General features: G+C 40.9%; 1 protein-coding gene across 2 annotated transcripts; it reads right to left on the bottom strand.

The window, feature by feature from the left end:
* Positions 1 to 347: 347 nt before the first annotated feature.
* Sumo1 (small ubiquitin like modifier 1) lies at positions 348 to 24192 on the bottom strand. Of its 2 annotated transcripts, XM_055616652.1 has the most exons (6): positions 24052 to 24192; positions 23296 to 23386; positions 10261 to 10335; positions 6763 to 6840; positions 4551 to 4622; positions 348 to 1244 (listed from the first exon to the last, which is right to left on the bottom strand). In XM_055616652.1, exons 2-6 carry the CDS (start codon positions 23296 to 23298, stop codon positions 1176 to 1178), a joined length of 297 nt encoding a protein of 98 aa, XP_055472627.1. In that variant the 5' UTR covers positions 23299 to 23386; positions 24052 to 24192; the 3' UTR covers positions 348 to 1175. The 2 variants fall into 2 exon arrangements, with proteins under 2 accessions (XP_055472627.1, XP_055472626.1); XM_055616651.1 differs by lacking the exon at positions 23296 to 23386.
* Positions 24193 to 25992: the final 1800 nt, after the last annotated feature.

Below are 25992 nucleotides of genomic sequence, written 5' to 3'. Positions count from 1 at the left end.
GAAAGGTTTTATTTGCTAAAGTAGTCAGATGGTACTATATTTAGGACAGCATGAAAATGGATGTGCACATATGCGTGTATGTACACACACACACACACACGTACAATTCTGTGATTCATTAAGGTTTAAAAAGTACTCTAAAAGGAAAAAATAAAACCAGTTGTGGTATCGTATGTGCACAATCCACGAATAGCACAGTCTAATGACATGACAGTGATGTCCGAAAAAAGGCATTGTGACCGTACCTAAATGCCTGATTCAGAAAGCAAGCCAGTAGCTTCCACTGCTCCAATGTCATTAAGGTCATTACTGTACATTACTAAAGAAATATAGTTGTGCCAAGAAAATCCTATCTGGGGCATTTTTATTTTCCTCCTTACATGGCTAAAATAAAAGAAGCTTTAGTACGGTTTTTACAAATATTGTTTATTTTAATGAAGCTGGTACAGACGATGTCCCTTGAAAACCCATGTCCCAGGCCAAAAAGTACAAACAAAATCAAAAGGAGCAGTGTCTGTTGCGTACACTTCTGCATAAGTAACTTTATTAACTGCTGACGAAGATTAGAACTCTCCTGGGGTCTTCTGACAAGACTGTTGTACTCAAGACACTTTCTTTCTCTCCAGTGAAGCCACCTTTGGAGTTGGTTGTTACTCTCACTGTATTTGTCATCTTGACTACAAACGTGATGTTCTTCTTTTGGTCCTGACCCTCAGATTTTAAAAGTAGCTTCAAGCTGAGGAAAGGTCATTTTTCCACAGTTCAGTTCTCTGAAAAACTTCCATGTCCCACTGAAATCCTAGTCGAGGAGTGAAGCAACCACATGCTGGAACTTCAGGGCCAACTGGAAGGTCATAGGAAAGCCCGCACTAGTCGATCTTCTTTATTACAAACCTAAAAATGCACAGTCCTGAAAAGGGTGGCCTCTCTGTGCACACATGACATTTTTTAAAAGAAGAAGCGCAATATTAAGGGAGCTGAGGTCTGATCACCAAAAATCAGTACAACAAAAACAACCAATAATGAATATTGAACACTAGAATTCAGATTACCAGATGTTCTAAGAAGATGGAGTGCCAGTATTCAATTTTCATTTTGAACACCACATTACAAAAGAACTATTTTTAAAAATAAAAAAGGATTGAGGGAAAAGGAGAAAAAATAAAAAGAATTATCTAAACCGTCGAGTGACCCCCTGTTTGTTCCTGATAAACTTCAATCACATCTTCTTCCTCCATTCCCAGCTGGAAGAAAGAAAAAAATATGTTAATGCTAGACTATAAAAGCTTCATTTTTATATTGGCTGCAATTATATGGCTACTATTTTACAGTACAAGAAGATACATATGTCACCTGTAATTAACAAGCCTCCAAGACTGAAAATCTTGTTCTGAGATGCTAGCCCCTGGGAGGTGGAAGTAAGAGGAATAAGGAGTTCAAGGCCAGCTTCAGTTAGTTCCAAGTCAGCCTGGGCTCTATGAGACTCAAAACACTAAAGAAGCCAGGGATGCTAGTACGTGACACTAATCCCGGCACTCAGAAGGCAGAGGCAGGCAGATATATCTGTGAGTTTAAGACCACCCTAGTCTATATAATGAGTGCCAGAGCTATGGAGAGAGACCTTGTCTAAACAAAACAAAAACTGGAAGGGGGAAAAAAAGAATATTTTTCATCTAAAGAACATTTGGGGAAAAAAAAGCTAGGAGTAATAGAGTCTGAGTTTTTTTTTAAAAAAATACTTTATTTTATTTCATTTTATGTGCATTGGTGTGAGGGTGTCAATCCCTTAGAATTGGGGTTACAGACAGTTGTGAGCTGCCATGTGGGTGCTGGGAATTGAACCCGGGTCCTTTGGAAGAGCAGGCAGTGCTCTTAACCACTGGGCCATCTCTCAAGCCCGAGTCTGAGTTTTTTGTTGTGTTTTATTTTGTTTATTCTGGGATAGAGTTTCTCTATGTAGCCCTTTTCTAGAACTCCCTCTGCAGACCAGGCCTCAAACTTACAGAGACTGGCCTGCCTTCTGCCTCCTGAATTCTGTAATTAAACGTGTGCACCACAGCTGCCACCACCGCCTGGCTTCCTAATTTCTGTTTAACAATGATCCACCCACCCAGAGATTTATCTAGTTATATGCTGTTTAATAATTACATTTCTATAAAATGAAGGGAAGGAAAAAGGGGGGGAATAAAATATAAAACATGTAGTCATGGTACAGTGCTTACTCCCAAACAATCTGGGAAGAGCCAAGGGGAACACAGGTACCTGACACACAAAAGGAGAGATTAGACAAAGATATTAGGTAAATTTATGTAAATAATACACAGCCTTTTTAAAATTCTGTACTTGTAACTTCTCTGCAAGATGAAAATATTTCAAAATAAAAACTTTTTAAGCCAGGCACGGTAGCACATGCCTGTAATCCCAGCACTGGGGAGGCGGAGGCAAAGGCAGGCAGATCACTATGAGTTCAAGGCCAGCATGGTCTACAGAGTGAGTCCACAACAGCCAAGGCTACACAGAGAAGCCCTGCCTTGAAAATAGATAATGCATTTTTATTTTTTAAATAATTTATTTAATTTTATGTGCATTAGTATGAATGTGTCTGATCCCTTGGAAATGGTGTTACAGACAGTTGTGAGCTGCCATGTGGGTGCTGGGAACTGAACCCAGGTCCTTTGGAAGAGCAGGCATGATCTTAACCATTGAGCTATCTCTCCAGCCCTTTTTTTTCTTTAACAATCTTTTCCTTTTTAAAAAAAAATTATTTATTTACTTTTTATTTTGTGTGCATTAGTGTAAAGATGTCATATCTCTGAAGTTACAGACAGTGGTGAGCTGCCATGTGGGTGCTGAGAATTGAACCTGGGTCCTTTGGAAGACCATACAGTGCTCTTAACCACTAAGCCATCTCTCCAGCCCCCAAATGCAGTTTTAAATGCGGGAGAAAGTCAAGAATACAGGTACCAAGTTGAAGGGACTCAAAATGGCCAGTATCTAAAGGACAGCCACACATTTTCAAGAAAAGGTAACTGTGATAGCTATTCTTGGTAGTCAACTTGACAAAGTCTTTTCTTTCTTTCTTTGGTTTTGGTTTTTTGAGATGAGGATTTTCTGTGTAGCCTTGGCTAGCCTGGAATTGATTTGTAGATGAGGCTGGCCTTGAACTCACAGAGATTCGCCTGCCTCTGACTCCCCGCGCTCTGGGATTACAGGCATGCAACACCATACCAGCTTGTTTTCGTTTCTCAGGAGACAGAGTTTCTCTATGTTATCCCAACTGTCGTAGAACTACCTAGCCTGACCTCCAACTCACAGAGATCTGCCTGCTTCTGCACAGCTACACCCAGTTTAGCTGACTCTGGATTCTCTGTAGATGGGAAGATCGATCTTTAAAATGGAAGACACGGAAGAAGGAAGCTTCTGCTCTACTTGCCCACTCTCTATGGAAAGTTCATTCCTTAACTGGCATTAGAGCCACTTCTTTAAGGTATTCAAACCAGCCAAGACATCCAGCCTCATGGACTGAATAACTACTAGATTTCTTGGACCTTCCATTGGTAGACAGACATTGTTGAAATTGCTGGACCACAGCCTGTAAACCACTCGAATAAATCTTTACACACAACACACACACATTTTTCTTATCAGTTTTGTTCCTCTAGAGAACCCTAATACAGTAACTTTACAGTAAATGAATATGGCAATTATCATTTAACTGAGACAGCAAAATTAATATTATTCTTAATGGAAGGTAGGGGGATATGAGGGAGGCAAAGGCAGGCAGATCTCTGTGAGTTCAAGGCAAGCCTATTCTACACAGTGAGTTCCAGGATACCTAGAAAGAGACCATTTCAAAAAAAGAAAAAAAAAAAAAAAAGAGTAGCACTGGCTAGCACCTTTAAATCCCAGCACTCGAGAGGCAGGCAAAATCTCTGAATTCAAGACCAGCTTCGTTTACAGAATGAGTTCTATCAAGACAGGACTACAACTACACAGAAAAACCTTGTCTTACAAACAAAAAATAAAATTGTTCTCTTTGTATGTATATGATTGTTGGCCTGCATGCATATGTATATGGATCATGTTTGTACGTGGTGCCCAAGGAAGTAAGAAGAGCGCATCAGATCCCTTAGAACTGGGGTTATATCTAGTTATCAACCATCCATCATGTGGGTGCTGAAAACTGAAGCCAGGTCCTCTGCAAGAGCAAGAAGTACTCAAAACCTTTGAGCCCCAAGGAAAACCTTTTTTGTCCCCAGATTGTTGAAATATGCACTGAAGCCACCCCCAGGATGCCCAGGGTGGAGTGAGATGACTCGAACATATGCATCATGACCTTCATGGAATCCTGTGTGCATTCGAATATGTATAATAAATATAAATTTTAAAAACTGTTTTTTCCCTTTTTATTTTGGTGCTAGGGATCAAACTCTGGAACACATGCATATGCACATGCTCTACCAGTGAGCTACAATCCCAACATATTTTATTTCAAACTTTTGAATCAGGAAAAAAAAAAAAAAAAGAAAGAAAGAAAAAGCCATACTTACTTCTTTTGGAGTATGATTATCAGCAATTCTCTGACCTTCAAAGAGAAACCTGAGTGAATTCATTGGAACTCCCTAAAAAAAAAAAAAAAAAAAGGAAAAAGAAAGTGTGTGTGAAAATCTTAGGCTATGTACCAGGCAGTGGTGTGTACCTTCAATCCCAGCACTCCAGAGGCGGTCTACAGAGTGAATTCTAGGACAGCCAGAGCAATACAGAGAAACAATGTCTCAATAATAACAAAAAAGAAAAGAAAGAGAAAGGAAGGAAGAAGAAACAGCATGAAACATGAAAGGCTATATAGACCATAAAATTAGATTGCTGATTCAATCATAATTATCATCTAAAGAGCACTAATGATTTGTTAGGAACGCCTTCCTAACAACACAGTCACAATGTTCTTTGCAAACACCCAAGAACCCTCATCTTCATTTTGTAAGGCCTGTAGAGAAGTTAAGAATTTTAGCTCAGAAGGGCTAGAGATAGCTCAGTGGTTCAGAGCGCTGTCTGCTCTTCCAGAGGTCCTGAGTTCAATTACCACAACCATTTGGTGGCTCACAACTATCTACACTAGAATCTGATGCCCTCTTCTGTCATGCAGGTATACATGCACATAGAGCATTCATATACATAAATAAATAAATCTTCAAAAAATTTTTAAAAGTTTTTCAGCTAAGAATGACTGCTAAGCCTATCCTCTCAGCCACTGCTATATTCATTTCCCCCTTTGAACTAGCATAGAGAAAATGAGGACCTAGATATATGCCCTTACTAGCTTCTAAAGTATAAGCAAAACTGGTTTTAAACATTAAATCCAAAGAACCTTCTGGTCGTGCCAAAGAACTAGCTAAGGCACAGTAGCTACCAAATGTGTGTAGATAATATATACGACAGGCTAAATCCAATGCCACAAAAGAGGTTTATTTTTTTTAAAACCATTTCAACATGACAGTTAAAGGGGAGATGACTTTTTTTTTTTTTTAAACAATTTATTTAACTTTTATTTTATGTCAGAAGGTGTCAGATCCCTTGGAATTGGCGTTACAGAGAGTTGTGGGCTGCCATGTGGGTGCTGGGAATTGAACCCAGGTCCTTTGGAAGAGCAGACAGTGCTCTTAACCCTTAAGCCATCTCTTCAGCCCCCACAGATGACTTTTTAAAACAAAATAACTTTACTGGAAAGTGCAAATCACAAATCACCTATTTAAGGCCTAGAAATAGTTCAGTGGTTAAGTGCATGGGTTACTCTTCTAAGACACAGGTTCAGTTCCCAGCACCCACATGGCAGCTCTCTATAACTCCAGTCCTGGGGGAATCCAACGCCCTCCTCTGACATCTAAGGTTACTGCATACATATAATGCACAGATATACATGTAGGCAAAACATCACCACACAAACATAAATAAAATTTAATTAAAAAAAAACTAACTTAAATACTTTTATCTGTGGGTGTTTAAACACTGCCCCTGAAAAAAATTACAAAGAAATTAAAATATACCAAGTGCAGTGACACACACCTTTAATTCCAGCACTCAACTGGCAGATTTTATACAGATTTTTTTTAAAGGAGTTAATTCCTTGGAATTATCTTGAAATGCATTTGAAAATGATACATAATTAGCAGAAATCTACATTTGTATAGAGGAGAAAACACTTTAAGTACTTATCAGAAGAAGGTATTGGAAAGTACATTTCTGTTTGTCTGTCTGTTACGCGTGGATGTTCTGCCCCCCTGTACGTCTGTGCACCACTGTGCAGTGCTCACAGGAAGGCATCAGATCCTCTAGGACTGGAGTTGCATAGGGTTGTGAACCAAGGACATGCTGGGAATTGAACCCAAGTCCTTTGAAAGAACAGTCAGTGCTCTTTAAGTGCTGAGCCACCATGTTTCCAGCCAAGAAAATATATTAACTATAGATGTAAATTGGATAGATGGCCTAAAACTGAGCACAGGGAAAATTTACAGTAATCACCAAAAAGGCCTGCCTTTATTATCACATGCAGATGGGAACCATCCAGAGAAAAAAATTTCATTTCAGTAGTCATTAAAACTGAGTTAAATTTCAGTTATTTCTATTTTCAAACTTTAAAATGGATCACAAGAAGAAAAGAATGGTGTATTAACTGATAAATTAGGGTGTTTTCCTTAAGTTCCTAATGCTGAAAATAGAATTTCTTTTGCCAAAGCACTGTATTTGATGTCCCAATATACAAACCTGTCTTTGACAGTATGATTCTTTGAGTTTCTTGAGATGTGTTGTCATTTTCACTTTGAAATGTATCTCACTGCTATCCTAAGGAGATAAAGGGAAACATTATTCCTTCTTTGTCTACACTAGTTACTTGAGCCTAATTATTTAATTATTCTTTGTCAATTATAGTTTCCACTAAAATATTCTTTTTAGCATTCCTAACTAGTTTCACTAAAACAATCTAATCAAATTCCAAGTTACTTTTTAGCAACCCATTATAAAAAATTAGTAAAGATGTTTTAGGTATCAAAATTAATATAAATTTATATGTCAGAGAATGCATTCCTTCATTACAGCATACCCATCAAAATGAATACTGTAAAAATAAAAATGAACTGTTACAAACCCTCACAAGCAATCAAAACAAAACATACTCTTCCATTCATACCAACTACAGTGTCCCTGAAGGTGGTCAAACCTAGGAGAAAAATACAAACTGTAAAGTGACATAGAAAACTTTTTTCTACCATGAAGTGACCCACTGAAGCTGGTATAAGCCACATAAATAAAATCTTCAGTAAGTCAAACTGAAGGTTTGGGGCCAAGGGTGTCACTCAGTGGAGTACTGCCCTTTCCTCCATCCAAGCCCTCCTGCACATCTCCCCTTACTCTCAAATTTATGGCCTCTCATTTTTCTTTCACTGTTGTTAAACACATGCACACACATATAATCCTAGGTATATAAATAGAATCTGCTCATTCTTACAGTTCCTTGTGTCTCTGATTTCAGATTGTTTTATATTACTCGTATCTATATGATTTCAGGACTGAGCACTGGTACTGTATAGTCCGTTTGGGGGTTCTTCTCTGGAGAAAACTATTTCTCCCCTCTTGGAATTCCTTAGCTCCCCACAGTTCTTTGTATAATGTTGAGGCCCCATCAGAGCTACCCCTTCCATGTTAGAATGTCTTGGTGGTTTTCATGTTAGAATGTCCTTGCTCAGGTTTTCTTTAGGCATCCATGTTCAGATTTCATCCTAGGTAGACCTTGAAGCTGAGACCCTTCTCATTTACTAACCTCAAGTAGCTGGAATTATAGGCCAGAAACATCAGGCTCAGCAAAGATGGTCTTTTTAATTAACAGCCTAGGGAAACACTCATATAAAAATAACTCAATAATAAAAGATGTAAATCTAAGAGCTAAACTATAAAACACTTAGAAAAAAAATCACAGGTGTAAATCTTTGCAACTATGGATTAAACAAGTTTCTTTTTTGTTGCTGTTGTTGTTTTTGTTTTCTTTTGTTTTGACTTTCTTTTTTCTTTTTTTTTTTTTTTGATTTTTCAAGACAGGGTTTCTCTGTGAAGCCTTGGCTGTACTGGAACTCACTCTGTAGCCCAGCCTAGCCTCCACCTCACAGAGATCAGCCTGCCTCTGAATCCTTGAATGCTGAGATTAAAGGCATGTACCACCATGCCTGTTTTGTTTGTTTTTGAAGAGAGTGTCTCTGTAGAGACAGCTGTCCTAGAATTCACTCTGTAGTCCAAGATGGACTCAAACTCAGAGATCGGCTTGTCTCTGCCTCTGAGTGCTACAGGCATGCAAAAAAGTGAAAATATAAACCAAAGCTAAGAGGAAGTATTTGCTAATCATGTATCTAGTAAAGGTTTACTACCTAGCACACCTTTGACTGCCTTTCAGATTGTTTCCAGAGTTCCAGAGAGGTCTAACTAAGGAAGTAAGAACCAACATAAATATGGGTGGGGTATAGAAATAACTCAGTAATTAAAAGCATATATAATTCGAAGGGCCTGAGACTGGTTCTACACACTACGTCTGGCACCTCACAAATACCTCTAATTCCAACTCTGGCTTCTATGTGCACCTGCACTCAAATGCAGATACAGAGACATACACAATTTAAAATCTTCTTTAAAAACAAAAAAATCTGCTGGATGTAACAGCACTTGCCTTTAATATCAGCACTCAAGAATCAAACAGTAGCAGGCAGACTTCTGTGAGGTCAAGGCCAGCTTGGTCTACTAAATGAGTTCCATGCCAGTTAGAGCTACAGACTGAAACCTTGTCACAAAATGTTGGTGTTGGTGATGATGGTGGTGGTGGTGGTGTCAGCAGCTGGAGAGATAGCTCAGTGGTTAAGAGCACTGGTTTCTCAGTGGGGCCAGGTGGTGTGTGCCTTTAATCCCAGCACTCTGGGAGGCAGAGGCAGGTGGATCTCTGTGAGTTCAAGGCCAGCTGGTGTACAAAGAAGTCCAGTCAGGGCTACAGAGAGAAACCTGACTTTTCAAAAAGAAAAAGAAAAAAGAGACTCATTGGAAGATTTACAAACTCATTTCAAATAAAGGAGTATTGCAAAGCAACTGAAATTAACAGACTGAAGTAGGCAAGAACAATCAGCATAAAGCACCTGTCTCAAAAAAGAAAAACAAACAAAACAGCACTGGCTTTTCTTTCAGAGCACCTGGGTTTGCTTTCCCAGCACCCACATGGCAGCTCACAAACATCTATAACTCCAGTTCCATAGATACCAGGTATGCAGGTGGTGTAGACACACATGCAGCCAAACACCTCTACATACAAAAATTTAAATTTAAAATAAAAATATTTAAAAACAGTGAAGGGTGGAAGAAAAAGAAAGGTTCAGTGGGTAAGGCAGGACACACAAGTATCCATCCAAGTTCAGATCCCAGTAGGAACAATAAAAAAGAATAAAGACCAGACCAAACTCTACTACTATGGGAAAGAAAGAGGAGGAGCCCTGAAACTTGCTGGCTACCAACCAGCTCCAGAAGCAATGAGAACCCCTGTCTCAGGAGATAAGGTGAAGAGTAACAGAACAGACACCTAATATAGCCTTCTCTGACTTCTACAATGTGAGCACAAGCAAACGCAACAACTGAGCATGTGCACTGCATGCACACACACCACGCTCAGGTAATAATAAAAAGAGTAAAGGAAAGGCTGGGGATATGGTTCTGGCCATGTGCCACACCCTAGGTTTAGTCCCCACAACCACTACGACTGCTAGAACACACATACATATACAGTAAGCAGACCCTCCAACACAAATTACTTCCTCAACGATCAAGGAAATGCATAAGCAAAATTGTCACAGTGGAGGCAGTAATCTCACAGCTGGAAGAACATAGAGGAGAACTCTCATACTTTGATGGTAAGAGTGCATTTCACTAATTCTGACATTAAAATAATAACAACAACATGCCAGCTATGCTGGCACATTTTCTTAATTCCAGCACTTGAAGGAAAAAGCAGGTACGTCTCTATAGTGTAAAGCCAGCCTGGTCTACACAGTAAGGCAAGAACAGGTTAAGGGCCACATAGTGAGACCCTGTCTCAAAAACCAACAAGCACCTTTTTTACCCCCAACAGATACATGTACAATAAGTTAAAATGCAATTTTTAAATAACTTGTCTTACCTAATACCTTTCCTATGTGTTCACACACCAGAGGAATGTCAAAGAAAAATAATAAAACTCACCTGTCCAATAACTTTGAGTTTAATGTATTCTCCTTCCTTCTTATCCCCTAAGTCCTCAGTTGAAGGTTTTGCCTCCTGAAAGAAATTTCCAGATTAAAAATTCCTAAATGCTGTATTAGTCACTTGTAAGTACCCATTACGTTTCCCCAGATAACAGACTCTGTGCCTAAGAATACAAAGAGCACTTATTCTCCACCACTCAATTATTCTTCAAACTCCCCATTCAGTAAAGAACAAGAAACTTAATTTCAGACGGTGTGGTGCATGCCTTTAATCCCAGAGCTCAGAGAGGCAAGCAGGTGGATCTCTGTTTAGGCCAACCTGGTCTACAAAGCGAGTCCAGGACAGCCAAGGCTACACACAAAAACCTTACTTTGAAAAAAAAATGAAAAGAAAAAGAAGACTCATTGGAAGATTTACAAACTCATTTCAAATAAAGGAGTATTGCAAAGCAACTGAAATTAACAGACTAAAGTAGGCAAGAACAATCTCAGCACAAAGCATCTCAGTTAGTCATTCTTAGTTAAACAGTGTCCTGGAAAATGCCACCAACAGTGGGTAAAGTAGCTGCACACACAACTTTAGTTCAACTACCACATTTAAATATTTAAATATTATTGTTATTCATATTAATTCAAAAAACCTTAAGGTATTGGAAGCCATTTACCCTGCTAGGTAATGAATTCCTATGATTTTGCAGCTAGCCTGATCTACATAGAGTTCCAAGGAAAATGTTATCTCAAAAAGAACTTAAATCCACATTCACTAAGAATTAGCACACTGAGCTGGGCGCGTCTCCCAGCAGTCTGGAGAGGCAGAAGCAGGCAGATCTCCGTGAGGCCAGCATGGTCTACAAGGCAAGCTAAGGCTACACAGAGAACCCATGATTTGGAAGGAAAAAGAAATTAGCACACTGAGCGGGATGTGGCAGTGCACACCATTAATCCCAGCACTGGGAAGCGGAAGCAGCATCTCTGTTTGAGGCCAGGCTGGTCTACAAGCCACGACCATTACACAAAGAAGCCCTGTCTGTTTAAAACAACAACAACAAAACACACTGAATTTTACAAGTAAAGCGGAGAAACTATGTATACAGCACATGCCACAAGAGTTAAAATTACTAAATTCTTTGACATTTAAAAATGAACATAACACAATTCCAACAGCACAGGAAATAATCCCAAGAACTGAAAATAGTATTGCAGAAAATTAAGTTTCTGCACAGAAAAAAAAAAAAAAATCAATAGAGTGAAAAGAACCTACAGATTGGGAGAAATCTTTAATCTTTGCCTCTAAAGGAGGCGATCACTATCTAGACTCTACAAAAAACAAAAAACAAAAAACTAAACAAAACATTCTAAAAATTAAATACAACGGGACTGGAGAGATGGCTCAGTGGTTAAAAACACTGATTGCTCTTCCAGAGGATCTGGGTTCAATTCCCAGCACCCACATGGCAGCTCACAACTGTCTTTAACTCCAAGATCTGACACCCTCTCACACAGACATATTTGCAGGCCAAACACCAATGCACATAAAATTTTTAAAAATTAGTTAAAAAATTAAATAAAACAACAACGAAACAAGCCAACCAACCAATCAATCAATCAATCAATCAATCAATGGGTTATGTTTTCTCTCAAATGTAGAATCTGACTGAAAGTCATATTAAATAAAGGGGACTATGGAGAGTGTGAAAGAAAGAGATCTAACATGAAGGAATAACGAGAGGATGACAAAGTATCTGTATTATGAAAGCAGAAAGGAGACAATATCGAGGAGGAAAAAGATCAGGGGTCAAGGGAGACAGAGGTAGGTCTGGGGAGAGGACAAACAAAAAGATCTGTATGTATGAAAACAACAAATGGAACCCATTTCTTTATGTTATTAGGTGTGGGGAGGGGGAACAAGTGAGTAATCACACAAAGAACTCCAAGAAACTTTAACTCCAAAATTCAGTCCGGAGTCTAAGAAAATGCTGAGGTGACAAAGGAGACAATATGAAACGGCATGCCCGTTTTCATTCTGCAGTGCTGTCAATGCTTCTGAGTACTGTGGCCGCGGACTAAATTAACCTTCTTTAGCCAGACAGCTCTCACCTGAAAACCAGAAGACTCGCTTAACAGTCTTGCCACATTTCTATGAATTTATAGTCATAGTAAAGAGTTGCTTATTCCTGTAATGAAGGGCAATAAAAAGCAACCAAACCTTCCTCCCCTTTAAGGGAAGGAAAGGGGTGAGAAGTTGTGCTTAAGCTAGCACAAAAGAAGATATCCCCCTTTCCCTAGCAGCAATGTATCACCATACAAATGAGCTCCAGTGTTTCCTGGTTAGGGTAGCTACAGAAGACACTTAGAAATAAAAAATCCCCCCTCCTCTACTCAATCATCTACAGAACTTCAGAACTCTCCTCTAAACATAGCTTTCTTGGATCCTATAATGCTCAAAAAGCATAGTAAATGGCTTCCAATACCTTAAGGTCTAAAAACAAACTCCATAACATTTCAATATATACATTACTAAACTCGTTTTTATTTTTCTCTTACCATTCCTTTTCTCTTACCATTCCATTCCAAACCCCAAAAAATTCCTCACCTTTTGCTAATGTCTCATATATTTCCATTGCTGTAAGAACACACTACAACCTAGGCAACTGATAATAAAAGAAAGCATTTAACTGAGTTTACAACTCAATAAGGTTAGAGTCCATGATGGTGGAACGAAGGTAAAGTGGCAAGAACAACATCTCAAACCACAAGAGACAAGAGTGTACGCACTGGGAACGACTGGATTTTTGAAACTGCAAATCCATCCCAGTGACACAACTCCTTCAAATCCTTCTCAGTCACCAACTGGGGACCAAATATTTAAATATATGAGCCTGTGGGGGCCATTCACATTTGACACCACACCCCCAAACATGTCCATCAACCTTCCATCTTCAGCCCTTTATGGCCCCAGTTTCCTTTACCTGAAATAAAGGTAAAACCTTCCCCAAAATCAACTCAAAGATATCTGCCCCACAGATAAACTAAAGTCTAATACTGAAATGCCTTCTTAGAGCCACCGTACTCTCCCAACCACTATCTTCCTTTAATGCGCCTACTTGTAAATCATACATATCCTACACTGAAAATATTGGCCTCCTTGACCTGATTTCTCTACTGCTGTCTTTATTTTTCCATTATTGTCAAGATTTTTACAAGTCAGTATTTGCTATGGGCACTTTTACTCTCTACCAGCTGTAAACTGGCATATGCATCATCATTCCACTCAAGCCTGCCCCTCACCATGGAGTTCCAGTTGGACTCCTCACTGCTAAAACCAAAGGACTCTCATATTTTTCCATCTCTGGCTTCCAATATTCAATCGATTTCTCATCTCAGTTGCTTCCTTAAATGATGGCCTTCAGCCTCTGCTTTTCTTCCTGGCCTCCTGGGTGACTACTTCTTAGATACTGTGTGTTGGTTAGTTTTTGTCAACTTGACACATTACAGAGCCCTGGAAGAGGGACAATTGCCTCCATCAAAATGGCCTGTGAGCAAGGATGGAAGGCATACTTTTTTTGATTTAGAGGTCCCAATCCACTGTGAACAGTACCACCCTTAGGCAAGTAGTGGTGGGTAAGAGAGTAAGCAGGCAGCATTCCATTCCTCCAAGACTTCTGCTTCACAGTTCCTGCTTTTAGGTTCCTAACTTGAGTTGCCCTGGCTTCTCTCAATGATGAACTGTGACTTGGAAAATATATGAAAGTTTTGGTTTCCATTTTTGTTTGTCTGGTTTTGGTTTTTTGAGATAGCGTAGCCTTGGCTACCCTGAAACTCACTCTGTAGACCAGGCTGGACTGGAATTCAGAGATCTGCCTACCTCTGTCTCCCAAATGCTGGGATTAACGGTGTGCGCCACCACTGCTTGGCTTGATCAGTGTTTATAATAGCAACCAAAAGCAAAACAGGACAGATATGAAATCAAAATCATCCTCACCAACTTGACAATTTCAGGGTTCACAGACTTTAACCCAAGGGCCTCAATAGTTGACATCCCTTGGGCAAGTAAGTATCTATAACTGGAGGCATTATTTCTAATTCCTTTCTCTGAAAACTAAAACTGAGACAAACTACTGGGCTATGAACATAGCTCAGGAGCGAAATACATGTTTGGTGTGCAAAAGTTCTGAGTTCAACTCCCAGCACTAAAGCCAGCAATCACAGCAGCAATCAAGCAAACAACAAAAACTAACTCTCCCCCGGATTCCCAACTACAACAGCGACCACACAGCGCATCTGACAACAACAAACACTGAGAATCTCTTTGGCCACCCTTCCTTCCTTCCGTCTGTTTGCTTTTTGTTTTTCTTGGTTTTTTGTTTTTCGAGACAGGGTTTCTCTGTGTAGCCTTGGCTGTCCCAGACTCCCCTTGTAGACCAGACTGGACTTGAATTCACAGAGATCTGCTAAGATTACAGGCATGTGCCACCACAGCCAGCTTGGCTACTCTTTCCTTCTTTCTTTTAAAGATTTATTTATTATGTGTACGGTGTTCTGCCTGCATGTGTGCCTACAGGCCAGAAGAGGGCACCAGGTCTAACTACAGATGGTTGTGAGCCACCATGTGGTTGCTGGGAATTGCACTCAGGACCTCTGGAAGAGCAGCCAGTGCTCTTAACCTCTGAGCCATCTCTCCAGCCCTTGGCTACTCTTTAAGTGTCCTATTTAGTCATTCACCACTGTGACATTTTAGTTGGCTCTGAAGCCTATCTCATGCTCTACCATCACTGAACCACTATAGGAATGGACATCTTCACCACTTGTGTAACAGCTTTCATGGAGCCATGCACCTTCTCATGGACTCGGTCTGTCTGCCTGTCTGTCTTTCTTTCAAGTCTTTTTCAATGCAGGGTCTCACTTCTCACTATGTATCTCTAGCTCTCCTGGCACCCACTCTGTGGATCAGGCTGGCCTCGGACTCAGAGATCTACTTAAATGTGCCTCCTGAGTACTAGAATTTAAAGGTGTGCACCACTATGCCCCAAGACTTATATTTTCTGACAGTCTAGAAAAAAAAAATCATAGACAAAAATAAAAAACAGAATCAGTCTCTAGTAATCAGTGTCTCTGTTCTCTAGCTTAAAAAAAAAAAAAAAGGCAGCCAATACAGAATAGTACAGCACACTAGTTACAAAACAGTGAAAGCATTCATCTAAGTCTGGGACAGTAAGTCATCAAAGAAAGGACAGTTCCAGAGAGCTGGCTGACTTGGCTGGCAAGAGTATACAGCCAACAGAGCAGAAGAAAGTCATGACAATTTTACTGGAAAGGTAAAGGAATTTAATATGAACTAAGCATTATCAACTCTCCAAGGAACAACATGGAAACAGATGGCTGGTTCTGGAAAGTGAACTAAACTCTAAGAAAACACAACAGTTTGCATTTATAAGTGTACAAAATTAACAAGTATTATACTATTTCAAGTCAAAAGATCGTCACAAAGATGTACTCTGGCAGTCAGTGCACAGACAATTCAGCCACACGGACCGAGCATCTCATTTAACTGTCACTGCTCCTTTCAGCTACACAAGGATTGTTAATTCTTCCTGAAAGAAGAGGATGCTAGGGAAATACTTTTTTTTTTCTTTTCCTGAATTTTTTGTTTGCTTTTTGGCTTTTGAAACAGGGTCTCTTTATGTACTCCTGGCTGTCACTCAATATATAGACTAGACCAGGCTGGCCTTGAACTCCGAGATCCTCCTGCCTCTGCTTCCTGAGTGCTGAAATTAAAGGGGTATACCCAGTTCTTTCTTTGTTTTGTTTTTGTTTTTCTAGAGTTTCTCTGTGTAGCCAGGTTGTCCTGGACTCACTTCGTAGACCCAGCTGGCCTTAAACACAGAGACCCGCCTGCCTCTGCCCCCGCCAAGTGCTAGAATTACAGGTGTGTGCCACTGTGCCTAACTTTTTTAAAAATATATTATTTATTTTATGCGTACAGGTGCTTTGCCTGCATGTATGTCTATGTACCACATGCATACACTGCCCAGAGAGGACAGAAGAGGACACTGGATCCCTGGAAACTAGAGTTACAGGTGGTTGTGAGCCATCACATGGGTGCTGGGAATCAAACCATGGTCCTCTGAAGAGCAGCCAATACTCTTAACCGCTAAGCCATCTCTCTAGTACCTATTTATTTAATTCTTGAAAATATTATTATCTTCCTTTTGAAAAGTAGGATAACAAGCTGGGCCTGGTGGCATAAGCCTTTAATTCCCAGGATTCAGGCAGATCTCTGTGATTTGAAGCCAGACCTTTCTACTAGGCATTTTCAGGCTAGCTGGGACTACACAATGAGATGCTGGCCTTCACAAAAAAAAAAGTTTGGAGAAAAGAGTAAGAGAAAGGAAGTAGGATAACACAGTACTGTGGGTATATTAAAAGAAAAAAAAAGCCCTCTTGTGTATTATGTCTCAAATGTCTGAAGCCACACACCCATGAAGTCTTATCAATATGGCTGCTTGAACAAGACGAGAACAAGGGTGACAGCAGCAGAAAGGCTAATGTAGGTGGGGGAGGGGAGCTCAAGAGAACTACTAACGCATGCCAAGAAAGGAATACACCCTTCCCAGTAAAGAGCACACTACCTGGCTGGCCGGTACCAAGTGCCCCGTCTTAAAACACAAGTACAAGTAACACCACACAGACTGCAAGTTGTAGTTATGTACTCGGGAATACACACTCACATGTAACAAAGAAAAAGAGGCCATGAACATAAAAGAGCAAAAGGGACAGTTTGGAGGGGGAAAAGGGAAGGGGCAAATGATGTAATTTCAAAAAAAAAAAAATTATAGCCCTATTTACATGTGAATGCCTGAGATTGGCTTCAAAATTAACATGGAATGGTGAAGGATGCTTCAGATTTGAAAAATAAGACAAGCCATGAACTATAAATGAGCTATAAACACATTTAAAATTTCCATAATAAAAAATTTTACTAAATAGTACTTAAACTTTAAAAAAATGTATAGACATCAATTTATCCCACTTTGTTTCCTAAGGAAGGTCCAACAAAATAAACAATTCTAATTCTTCAAACTATTATTAAAATGTAAAAACTGTCTGGACAAGATGGTTTGGTGGACAATGGATCAAACAGAATGAAACAGGATTAAAGATTGGGACTAGAACTGATCAGCTATAACTCACTTGAAAGGTTAAGTTAAAATACTCAAGATAGTTCATTACATTATATTACAACCCAGAACTGTGGCTTAATACAAAATACACTTAACACACAGCTTGTCAAGAACTAAAAATTGCAGTTGAAAATCTGCTGCTAATTGAATAAAAATACTGTTTTGGTTAGGTCTAGGGACTGTAAGATGAATAAAACATGGAACAAATTATTTTGTTTGTATTTAAAAGTATAATCAAACTAATTTGGAAAAATGACAGACACTATTAATCACTTATACAGTATCTACTTTCCCTTCCTCACAAGAAAACTTACATTTGCTCAGAAAATAAAAATAAAAATAAAAATAAAACGTTATTTCACCATGTATGGCAGTGTACACCTTTGGTCCCGGCACTTGGGAGGTAAAGGCAGGCAGATCTCTCTGAGTTTAAGGCCAGCAATGAAAGCTGGGCACGGTGGCACACACCTGTAATCCCAGCACTCTGGGAGGCAAAGGCAGGCGATTTCTGCAAGTTCCAGACTAGCCTTGTCTACAAAGTGACGTCCAGGACAGCCAGAAAACCCTGTCTCAAAGAAAACAAAATAAAATAGAAGCATTATGTCCTCATTTTTAAATGGCCCTGAGGCATGAAATAATATAACCTTTTCTTTCTGTTTTCTCCTACCTAGTACACATATACAAGCTACATCTACACTTGTTTCATGAGGGAAAACTAGCAGCACACTTGTTCAACCTAAGATCTATCATCTAGTATTCAATCCAACAGCAATTCCAACTAAAAAGTACTATAAACAACTATTATTTGGCCTCGGTTCAAATCAAGTTCTGTAAGGATGGGTCCTCACAGTGTAATCAACACTCAGGGTACTGAGGGAGGCAGACTGCCACAGGTCTGAGGCCAGTAAGGACTGTAATGTAAGAACTTGTCTCAAGCCAGGCAATGGTAGCACATGCCTTTAATCCCAGTGCTCGGGAGGCAGAGGAAAACAGATCTTTTTGAGTTCCAGGCCAGCCTGGTCTACAGAGCGAGTTCCAGGAGGGCCAATGTTACAGGACTGTTACACAGAGAAACCCTATTTTGAAAAACAGAAACAAAAAAGAAAGAAAAAACCTTTCTCAAGAGAAAAAGGCCTACATAACTACTTTGATATACTTCAAAAGGCAGACATCTCTGTATAAATACTCTGCAGTCAGGAGAGCCCGGAATGCAATAGAACAATGGCATTCAATGTATATAGGAAGCTAGAGAAATAGCTTAGTAATTGAGAGAGCCTGGGCTTATGACACCAAGTACCAGAGCTTAATTCTCTCACAACTAATTGTAACTCCAGCTCCAGGGACTCTGATGCTCTCGTCTGGCCTCCCTGAGTACCCAAACACACATGGCATATACTCATAGAACATATAAATAGAAATAAAGCTAAAAAAAAAAAAAAAAAAAGCACTACTGTGTGTGAGCTTGAGCTAGGTAGATGGATCAGTGAATAAAAGCACTTGCTGCCAAGCCTGACATTCTGAGATCGATTCCTGAGAACAACATAGTGGAAATAGAGAACCAACTCCCCAAAGTTGTCCTCTAAGGTCCAAGTGAACTCATTACCATGAGTAAACAAAAACACACACACAAAAAATCAATATAATAAAAAGGTTAATCTGTGTTTTTTCCCCTCCCTCTTCTGGAGATTGATACAGGGTTTCACTGAGATTATAGGCATTTGACAACACACTCAGCTAATTTACATATTTTAAAAACACTGTGCAGTAAGCATGTATGCAGGGTGTAGTGGCAGAGGCAGGAGGATCACTTTGAGTTCAAAGCTACCCTGGTCTGTCTCAAAAAAAATTTTTAAATCAGTACAGTCTCCTGAGCTGGGTCCAGGTTACACAGATGTGTTCTGTAAGTTTCAGAAAACCTTTAAATAACTGGCCCTAGATACAGCAAGAGAACATAACCCCACCCTTCCTCCTTCCTTCCTGTCTTTTCCTTCAGATCCTCATTAACTCCAAAAAGGCAACTAAATGCAAACATTCAGGAGGAGGAAGAGGGGGAGGGGCCACACCATATCTTTAAAGACACATTTCAGGGATATCCAAATTTTGAACTATAAAAATAAGGTGCTCAGTAACAGAATCTGTGTGAACTTGCCTACAAGTCTGTTAAAAATCAAATATCACAATTATCTATGAAAATATTCACAATTTCAGGGAATTCCAGAAGAGAATGCTGAAGATATTTTAACAGACAATTATCAACAACAATCCCAATATATGGCTAGAGAGATGGCTCAATGGTTAACAGCACAGGCTGCTCTTCCAGTGGACAACCCAGGTTCAGTTCCCAGCATCCCCACGTCAGCTCACAATCACCCTTAACTTCAGTTACAGGAGATCTGATGCTATCGTGACCTCCAGAGCACCAGGTACACACATGGTGAATATACATACATGCAGAGCCCTCATACAGATAAAATGAAATGAATCTGAAGCTGGCTGTGGGAACCCACACCTGTGAGGCCAGCCTGGTCTACAAAGCGAGTCCAGGACAGCCAGGGCTACACACAGAAACCCTGTCTCAAAAAAAGGAAGAAAAAACCGGGCTGTGGCGGTGCATGGTTTTAATCCCAGCACTCAGGAGGCAAAAATAGGCAGATCTCTGTGAGTTTGAGGCCAGCCGATCTACAAAGAACTCCAGGACAGCCAGAGCTACACAGAGAAACCCTGTCTCGAAAAACAAAAAATAAATAAACAAATAAATAAACAAAACAAAAAAAAGATACCTATGTAAGGAATATTATATGTGTTATAACAGAATTAACATCACTACTATAGGAATATCACAATTACTGGAAAAATGTTTTACTTGCAGAGTGTGGTGGTGTATACCTTTAATACCAGGAGTTAGAGGCCATCCTGGTCTAAATAATAGGGAGGTTCCAGAATAAGACAGGGCTCCAGAGACCCTGTCTCAAAAAAAAAAAAAAAAAAAAAAGAAGGAAAGAAGAAACGAGATACAGATGTCCTGCCATGAATTTGGGCTGACCTTAGGGATCTGACTGACACTAAAGGCACAAGTTGCTTTTGGTGAGTTAGTATAAAAAGGAGAACAGTTTTAACTAGACTATAAGAAAGGAAGAAGGGAGCTGGGTGGTAGTAGCAGCAGAGGCAGACAAGCCTGAGTTCAGAGGCCAGTCTGGTCTACAAAGTTTCAGGACAGCCAAGGTTATACAAAGAAACCCTGCCTCGAAGAAACAAAAACAAAAACAAACAGAAGGGAAAATATCCATTCAAATTCCTCTTACTCTTTTGATATCATCCTTCTAGTTTTGATGAAATGTGAACTAGGCTAAACATTTCTACTAATGGTTATAGGATGCTCCTCATCTTTTGGGGAACTGTGTACCAATGATGAGACCTATAGGACTTTCTCAAAAAATAAAAAATTAAAAAAAAAAAACTGTAGAAATGCTCACAAAACACTTAATGTCAGTGATTTCTCAAGATCTAAACATTAGATTGCTATCTATTTAGACAATAAAAGTCCACATTTTTAGCCAGGCAATAGCGGCACACAACTTTAATCCTAGCACTCATGAGACAGCTTTAATCCTGGCATTCTGTGCCAGCCTGGTCTACAAGCTTAGTTCCAGGACAGCCAGGAACCACAGAGAAACCTTGTCTCAAAAAAACAAAAACAAAACAAACAAACAAAAGAAAAAGTCCACTTATTTTAAACTGAATATGCAGCAGGACACAGCTGCATACACCTGTAATCCCAGGATTTAGGAAGGTGAAAAGAGCAGGATCACTACCAGCTTAGATACACAGTGAGATCATCTCAAAACAAAGAGAAAAACTGAAATTATTATTTAACTTCATTATTTTAAGCACAAGATAAAAAGCTTCTAAGAGACGCCTCAGAAAATAAAATGTGCACAGGTACTGGACTTAGAACCCAAGCAAGGCATCTTTGTATTCAACACAAGCACTAGCCTACACCCCCAATCTGAGGAAATATCCTCTTAGGAGCCTTCTGAAGACAGAATAGGCTCATGCTTTGCTATTACACAGCAGTATTTGGAGATTCCTGCTCTCACTTATTAGCCTCTTAGAAGCAAAGATTCACTTAACCTTCATCTCTAAATCTTTAACACTTAATACAAAACTTGTTATGAGAACTTATAATCATGTAGTCAATTGGCCTAATGCAGTTCCTAAATCTAGTACCACACTCTCAATTATTTAAAATCCTATCATCAGAGCAATGGTGGTGTATACTTGGGAGGCAGAGGCAGGCGGAGGTTCTCTGAGGCCAGCCTGGTCTATTTAGAAAATTCCAGGAAAACTACGGTTACACAGAGAAACCCTTGTCTTAGAAAACTAAAAAGTAAACAACCCCTAAAATGATAGCAGACATTTTTATTACTTTTTTAAAAACAAAATTCCTAAGAGTAACACTATTTCATACTGTTGCAAATTGTTTTAATGTATAGCTCAATTAAAAAGACTTGATTTGCCAGGTGTGGTCGTGCACATCTTTAATCCCAGCACTCAGGAGTTCCAGGACAGCTAGAGCTACATAGTTAGCACTCTGCCTCAAAAATAAAGAAAGAAAATAAAAAGATTTGCTTCCATTTTTTTTCTGTCATGTTTCAAAACACTTCATTGACCATCCATGGAAGAATGAAAAAATAAATAAATCACACACCAACTAGGTGTGGCAGCATAACTCTGTAAACCCAGCTCCTCTGCAAGGCTGAGGGAGGAGCCGTCCAAGTTCAAAGACATCTTGTGTTACACAGTTAAGTTCAGGACCAACCTGGGCAAAATGGTGTTACTAAGTAAAAGGAGCTATGAGGATTTAGTGGCATAGTGCTTTCCTGGCAAACCCACTTGGGAGGCCCTAGGTCCAAGCCCAGTCATCCCAGTGGGGTGAGTCCAACAGCATAGTGGAGCTTCACAGATCCCCCGAAAAACCACCTGCCACAGAAAAACTCTGTCTCGAAACACCAAAAAAACAAAACAACCTGTGTTCTAAGGTCCTTTTTTTCTTTCTTTCTTCATATCCTTCTTAAATGATGTGAGTTCAAACTGGAGCAAAAACAATCCTAAAACTTAATTTGTAACTCTTTCTCTATGGTGCCCTTTCATCAGGCTAACATGCTTTTTATATAGTTCGTTCCTTTCAAAGGCTGATGAAACTAAGCATTTCCAGCTGATCATTCCTCCCTGGTAACCAAGTACACAACTGTCTGGGAGACATTCATAAAGTTGTTTCTATCCCAAAATAGGAATTAATCCAGATTATTAATAGGTAAATCCACCCCACGACTAACCTACAGTATTGGTAGGCTACAGAGAGAAACCCTGTCTTGAAAAACCAAAAAATAAGGCAGGAGGTGGTGGCACACGCTTTTACTCCCAGCGCTTGGGAGGCAGAGGCAGGCGGATCTTTTTGAGTCCGAGGCCAGCCTGGTCCACAACCTGAGTTTCAGGACAGTTAAGGATACACAGAGAAACCTTTTGGGGAAGGGGGGAGAGAAAAATACATAAAAATTAAAGGTCAAGTACGTTGTGGAGTTGAATGAAAAAAGTTTATTGAAAAATTATAACTAAAGAAGTAAAAGTCAAAAAACGAGACACAACATTTTACTATGAATTGGCAGCTTTCTGCAAATATTCTGCAATTGTACAACACGAATAAAGTTTTTCCTTTCTCCTAAAAAATATTAGTCCAGGGACGCCTGGACGCCGGGGTTTGGTGCTCAAGATACGTCGTTTATATGTATGAAACTGGCTGTCAAAGAACAATAAAAATGTGCTTTTAAAAAAAAAGAAAAGAAAGTACCAACCATCTGCAGGTTAATGCCCAGATGAAATGGCGTGGTGGTGGTACTCTTCACCAGTCTGTTGTTTTCAGGGTTATTCTGAGAGCTCCTACAACTGGAGAGTTGATGGACCAATCCCGAGTAAGAAATGGAAAGTACCGAGAAAAAGAGCCGACCGCTCCGCACCCCCGGACGGAAAAAGAGACTCAGAAGTGAGCAGAGGCGGGCTGGCCCTCCAGACAAACACAACGGAAAGCAGCGTCCTGTGGGTTCCCAGTGACCTCGGACAAGGCTCCCCCGCCGCCCCCCCCCCCAATCTCCGGGACCAAGAACCCAAAGCCGGGTCGAAACCGCTTTTCAGGGCCACCTAGCCTCCCCGTCAGGGATTCCCTCCCGTTACATAACTGGGCCTAGGGCCCTGCTCCTGCCATCCAGCCCTCGGGAGGGAAACGGTCGTTTTCGCTTAGGCGGCTCTCAGGGACCGGAGAGCGAGCCCGGGCCCCCGGCGGACCCGTGAGAAACCCGGGAGCCATCGGGAGAGCCGCGGCGCCGGGCAGCGCGGCGGGGGGCGGGCGCGGAGAGGGCCGCGGGGGGCGGGCGGACCCCGGAGCCCGGCGGCGCCGGGCGGCTCGGCTGGCCGCGGCCAGGCGCTCGGCATCCCTCGCGGACCCCTCCTCACCGGCGGCCCCCTCCCCCTAGCCGCATCCCCTCCCCCGCGCCTCCGGCCCCGGTCCCCGCCGGCGGCCGACGGCCCCGAGCTCCGAGGCCCTGGCCGGGTACCTGGTCAGACATGGTGACGGTGGCTTCACCCGGCGATCTCCGCACCACAGCGGCCTCCGGCAGGCAGAACCTCACTCTGAGGTTTACAAATCCGTCTCTTCCCCACAGCACAACACCGCGGCTGCAGGGACTTCCGCTACGCCTCGCGTCACTTCCGCTCCGCGCAGAGGCGAGTTTGGGAAGACGGGAAAAGGAGGCGGGAAAACGCCTCGGGGAAGGCCGGGGGTCGTCCGGGCTGGAAACTTGTTTGCTTGGAGCAAGAGGACGACTGCAGGGGTTCAGCCGGAGGGAGGACCGGGCCCGCTATCTTAGCCCCAGGGGAAGCTAGCGCTTTGCCTGCAGGCTGTAGGTTTGGAGCCAAATTGACAGGCTGGACTCCTCCCTCTTGGACACCTTGCGCGCTGCTGAGGGCTGAACCAAGACTGTTCTTTTGTCTCCTCCCAGCCCCACCAACCCTCCCTAAATATATTGAGTTACCGCTATAACGTTTCTATTACCTCTTCTTGCTCGCTGCCGCCACACTCATGACCTTGATTAAAAACCACAACGAAAAGACGAGCCTTCAAGACACCTCTCTTTATATTGGGTTTCGTTTGTTTGTTTGAGGTAGGTTCTCGCTAAGAGGCACTGGCTGTTCTAGAACTCCGCTATGTAAACCAGACTGGCCTCGAACTCACAGATCCTGCTGCTTCTGCCTCCCGAGTGCTAGGATTAAAAGGGGGCCTGCATGCCTTAGCTCTAGGACACAGTCTTGATGGCTACAGAAAACTAAAATGTTGCTGAAAGTTTTAAAGTTGTAGGCAGGAACTACCTCCAACCCATGAACTAATTATCTCAGAGAAAGACCTTTGATACAATGACCTTCTGGCACAAACGTTTAGGAGGATTAAGGATATAAGTAAAGGGGAAAACTTGAAAACCCTTCACACTACAAGAAAGTAGTAAAAGAATCTTTTCTTTTATAGAATAGTTAGTAGTGAGGCAACTGGAGATGACACAGCAGTCAAAAAGCACCGGCTGCTCTTCCAAAGGACTCAGGTTTGATTCCCAGCACCCACATACTCATTCAAAACTGCCTGTAACTCCAATCCCAGAAAATCTGGGATGCCTTGTTCTGGCCTCTATAAGCACCATGCCAGGTCTGCATGTGGTTCATAGACATAATGCAGACAAAAACACCCATTCACATAAAAACTTAAAAATTAATAATAACAATAAAATTAGTAATGAAACTAGTAAACATTCACATGCAAAAGGGGAAGGAATTTGAATCCCTCTCTCACTGCATATACAAAAATAAAATGCTTCAAAAGTATTTATGTGGGGCTGGAGGGACGGGTCAGAGGTCAAGAGCACTGTCTGCTCTTCCAGAGGTCCTGAGTTCAATTCCCAGCAACCACATGCTGGCTCACAACCACCTGTAATGAGATCTGTTGCCCTCTTCTGTCATACAGGCATACATGCAGTCCGAATACTGTATACACAATAAATAAATAAATCTTTTTTTTAAAAGTATTTATGTAAGACTGTCTTAGTTAGGGTTTCCATTGCTGCAATGAAACACTATGACCAAAAGGCATATTGGGAAAGAAAGAGATTATTTGGCTTACACTTCCACATTGTAGTTCAATGTTGGAGGACTCAAACAGGTCAGGAACCTGGAGGCAGGAGCTGACGTAGAAGCCACGGAGGAGTGCTGCTTCCTGGCTACCTCTCCATGGCTTGCTCAGCCTGCTTATTTACCTATTTACGGAACCCAGAACCACCAGTCCAGGTATGACCTCACCCACGATGGGCTGGGCTGTCTCTCATTGATCAGTAATTGAGAAAATCAGTAATCTCATGGAGGCATTTCTTCAACTCTAGCTTGACTCTAGCTTGTATCAAATTGACACACAAAACCATCCAGTACATTATATATAACATAATGTATATATACAT

The sequence above is a fragment of the Psammomys obesus genome, unplaced genomic scaffold, assembly GCF_907164565.1.
Source record: "Psammomys obesus unplaced genomic scaffold, mPsaObe1.curated_primary_1811, whole genome shotgun sequence".
NCBI lineage: Eukaryota > Metazoa > Chordata > Mammalia > Rodentia > Muridae > Psammomys > Psammomys obesus.
This window is presented reverse-complemented; position numbering and strand designations above follow the sequence as displayed.

Excerpts from the sequence above, each read along its gene's own strand:
- Sumo1 (XM_055616651.1), bottom strand. Across the intron at positions 6,841-10,260 it reads AACTCAAAGTTATTGGACAG|GATAGCAGTGAGATACATTT; the intron begins GTGAGTTTTATT and ends TTATCTCCTTAG. Across the intron at positions 1,245-4,550 it reads ATAATCATACTCCAAAAGAA|CTGGGAATGGAGGAAGAAGA; the intron begins GTAAGTATGGCT and ends TCTTTCTTCCAG.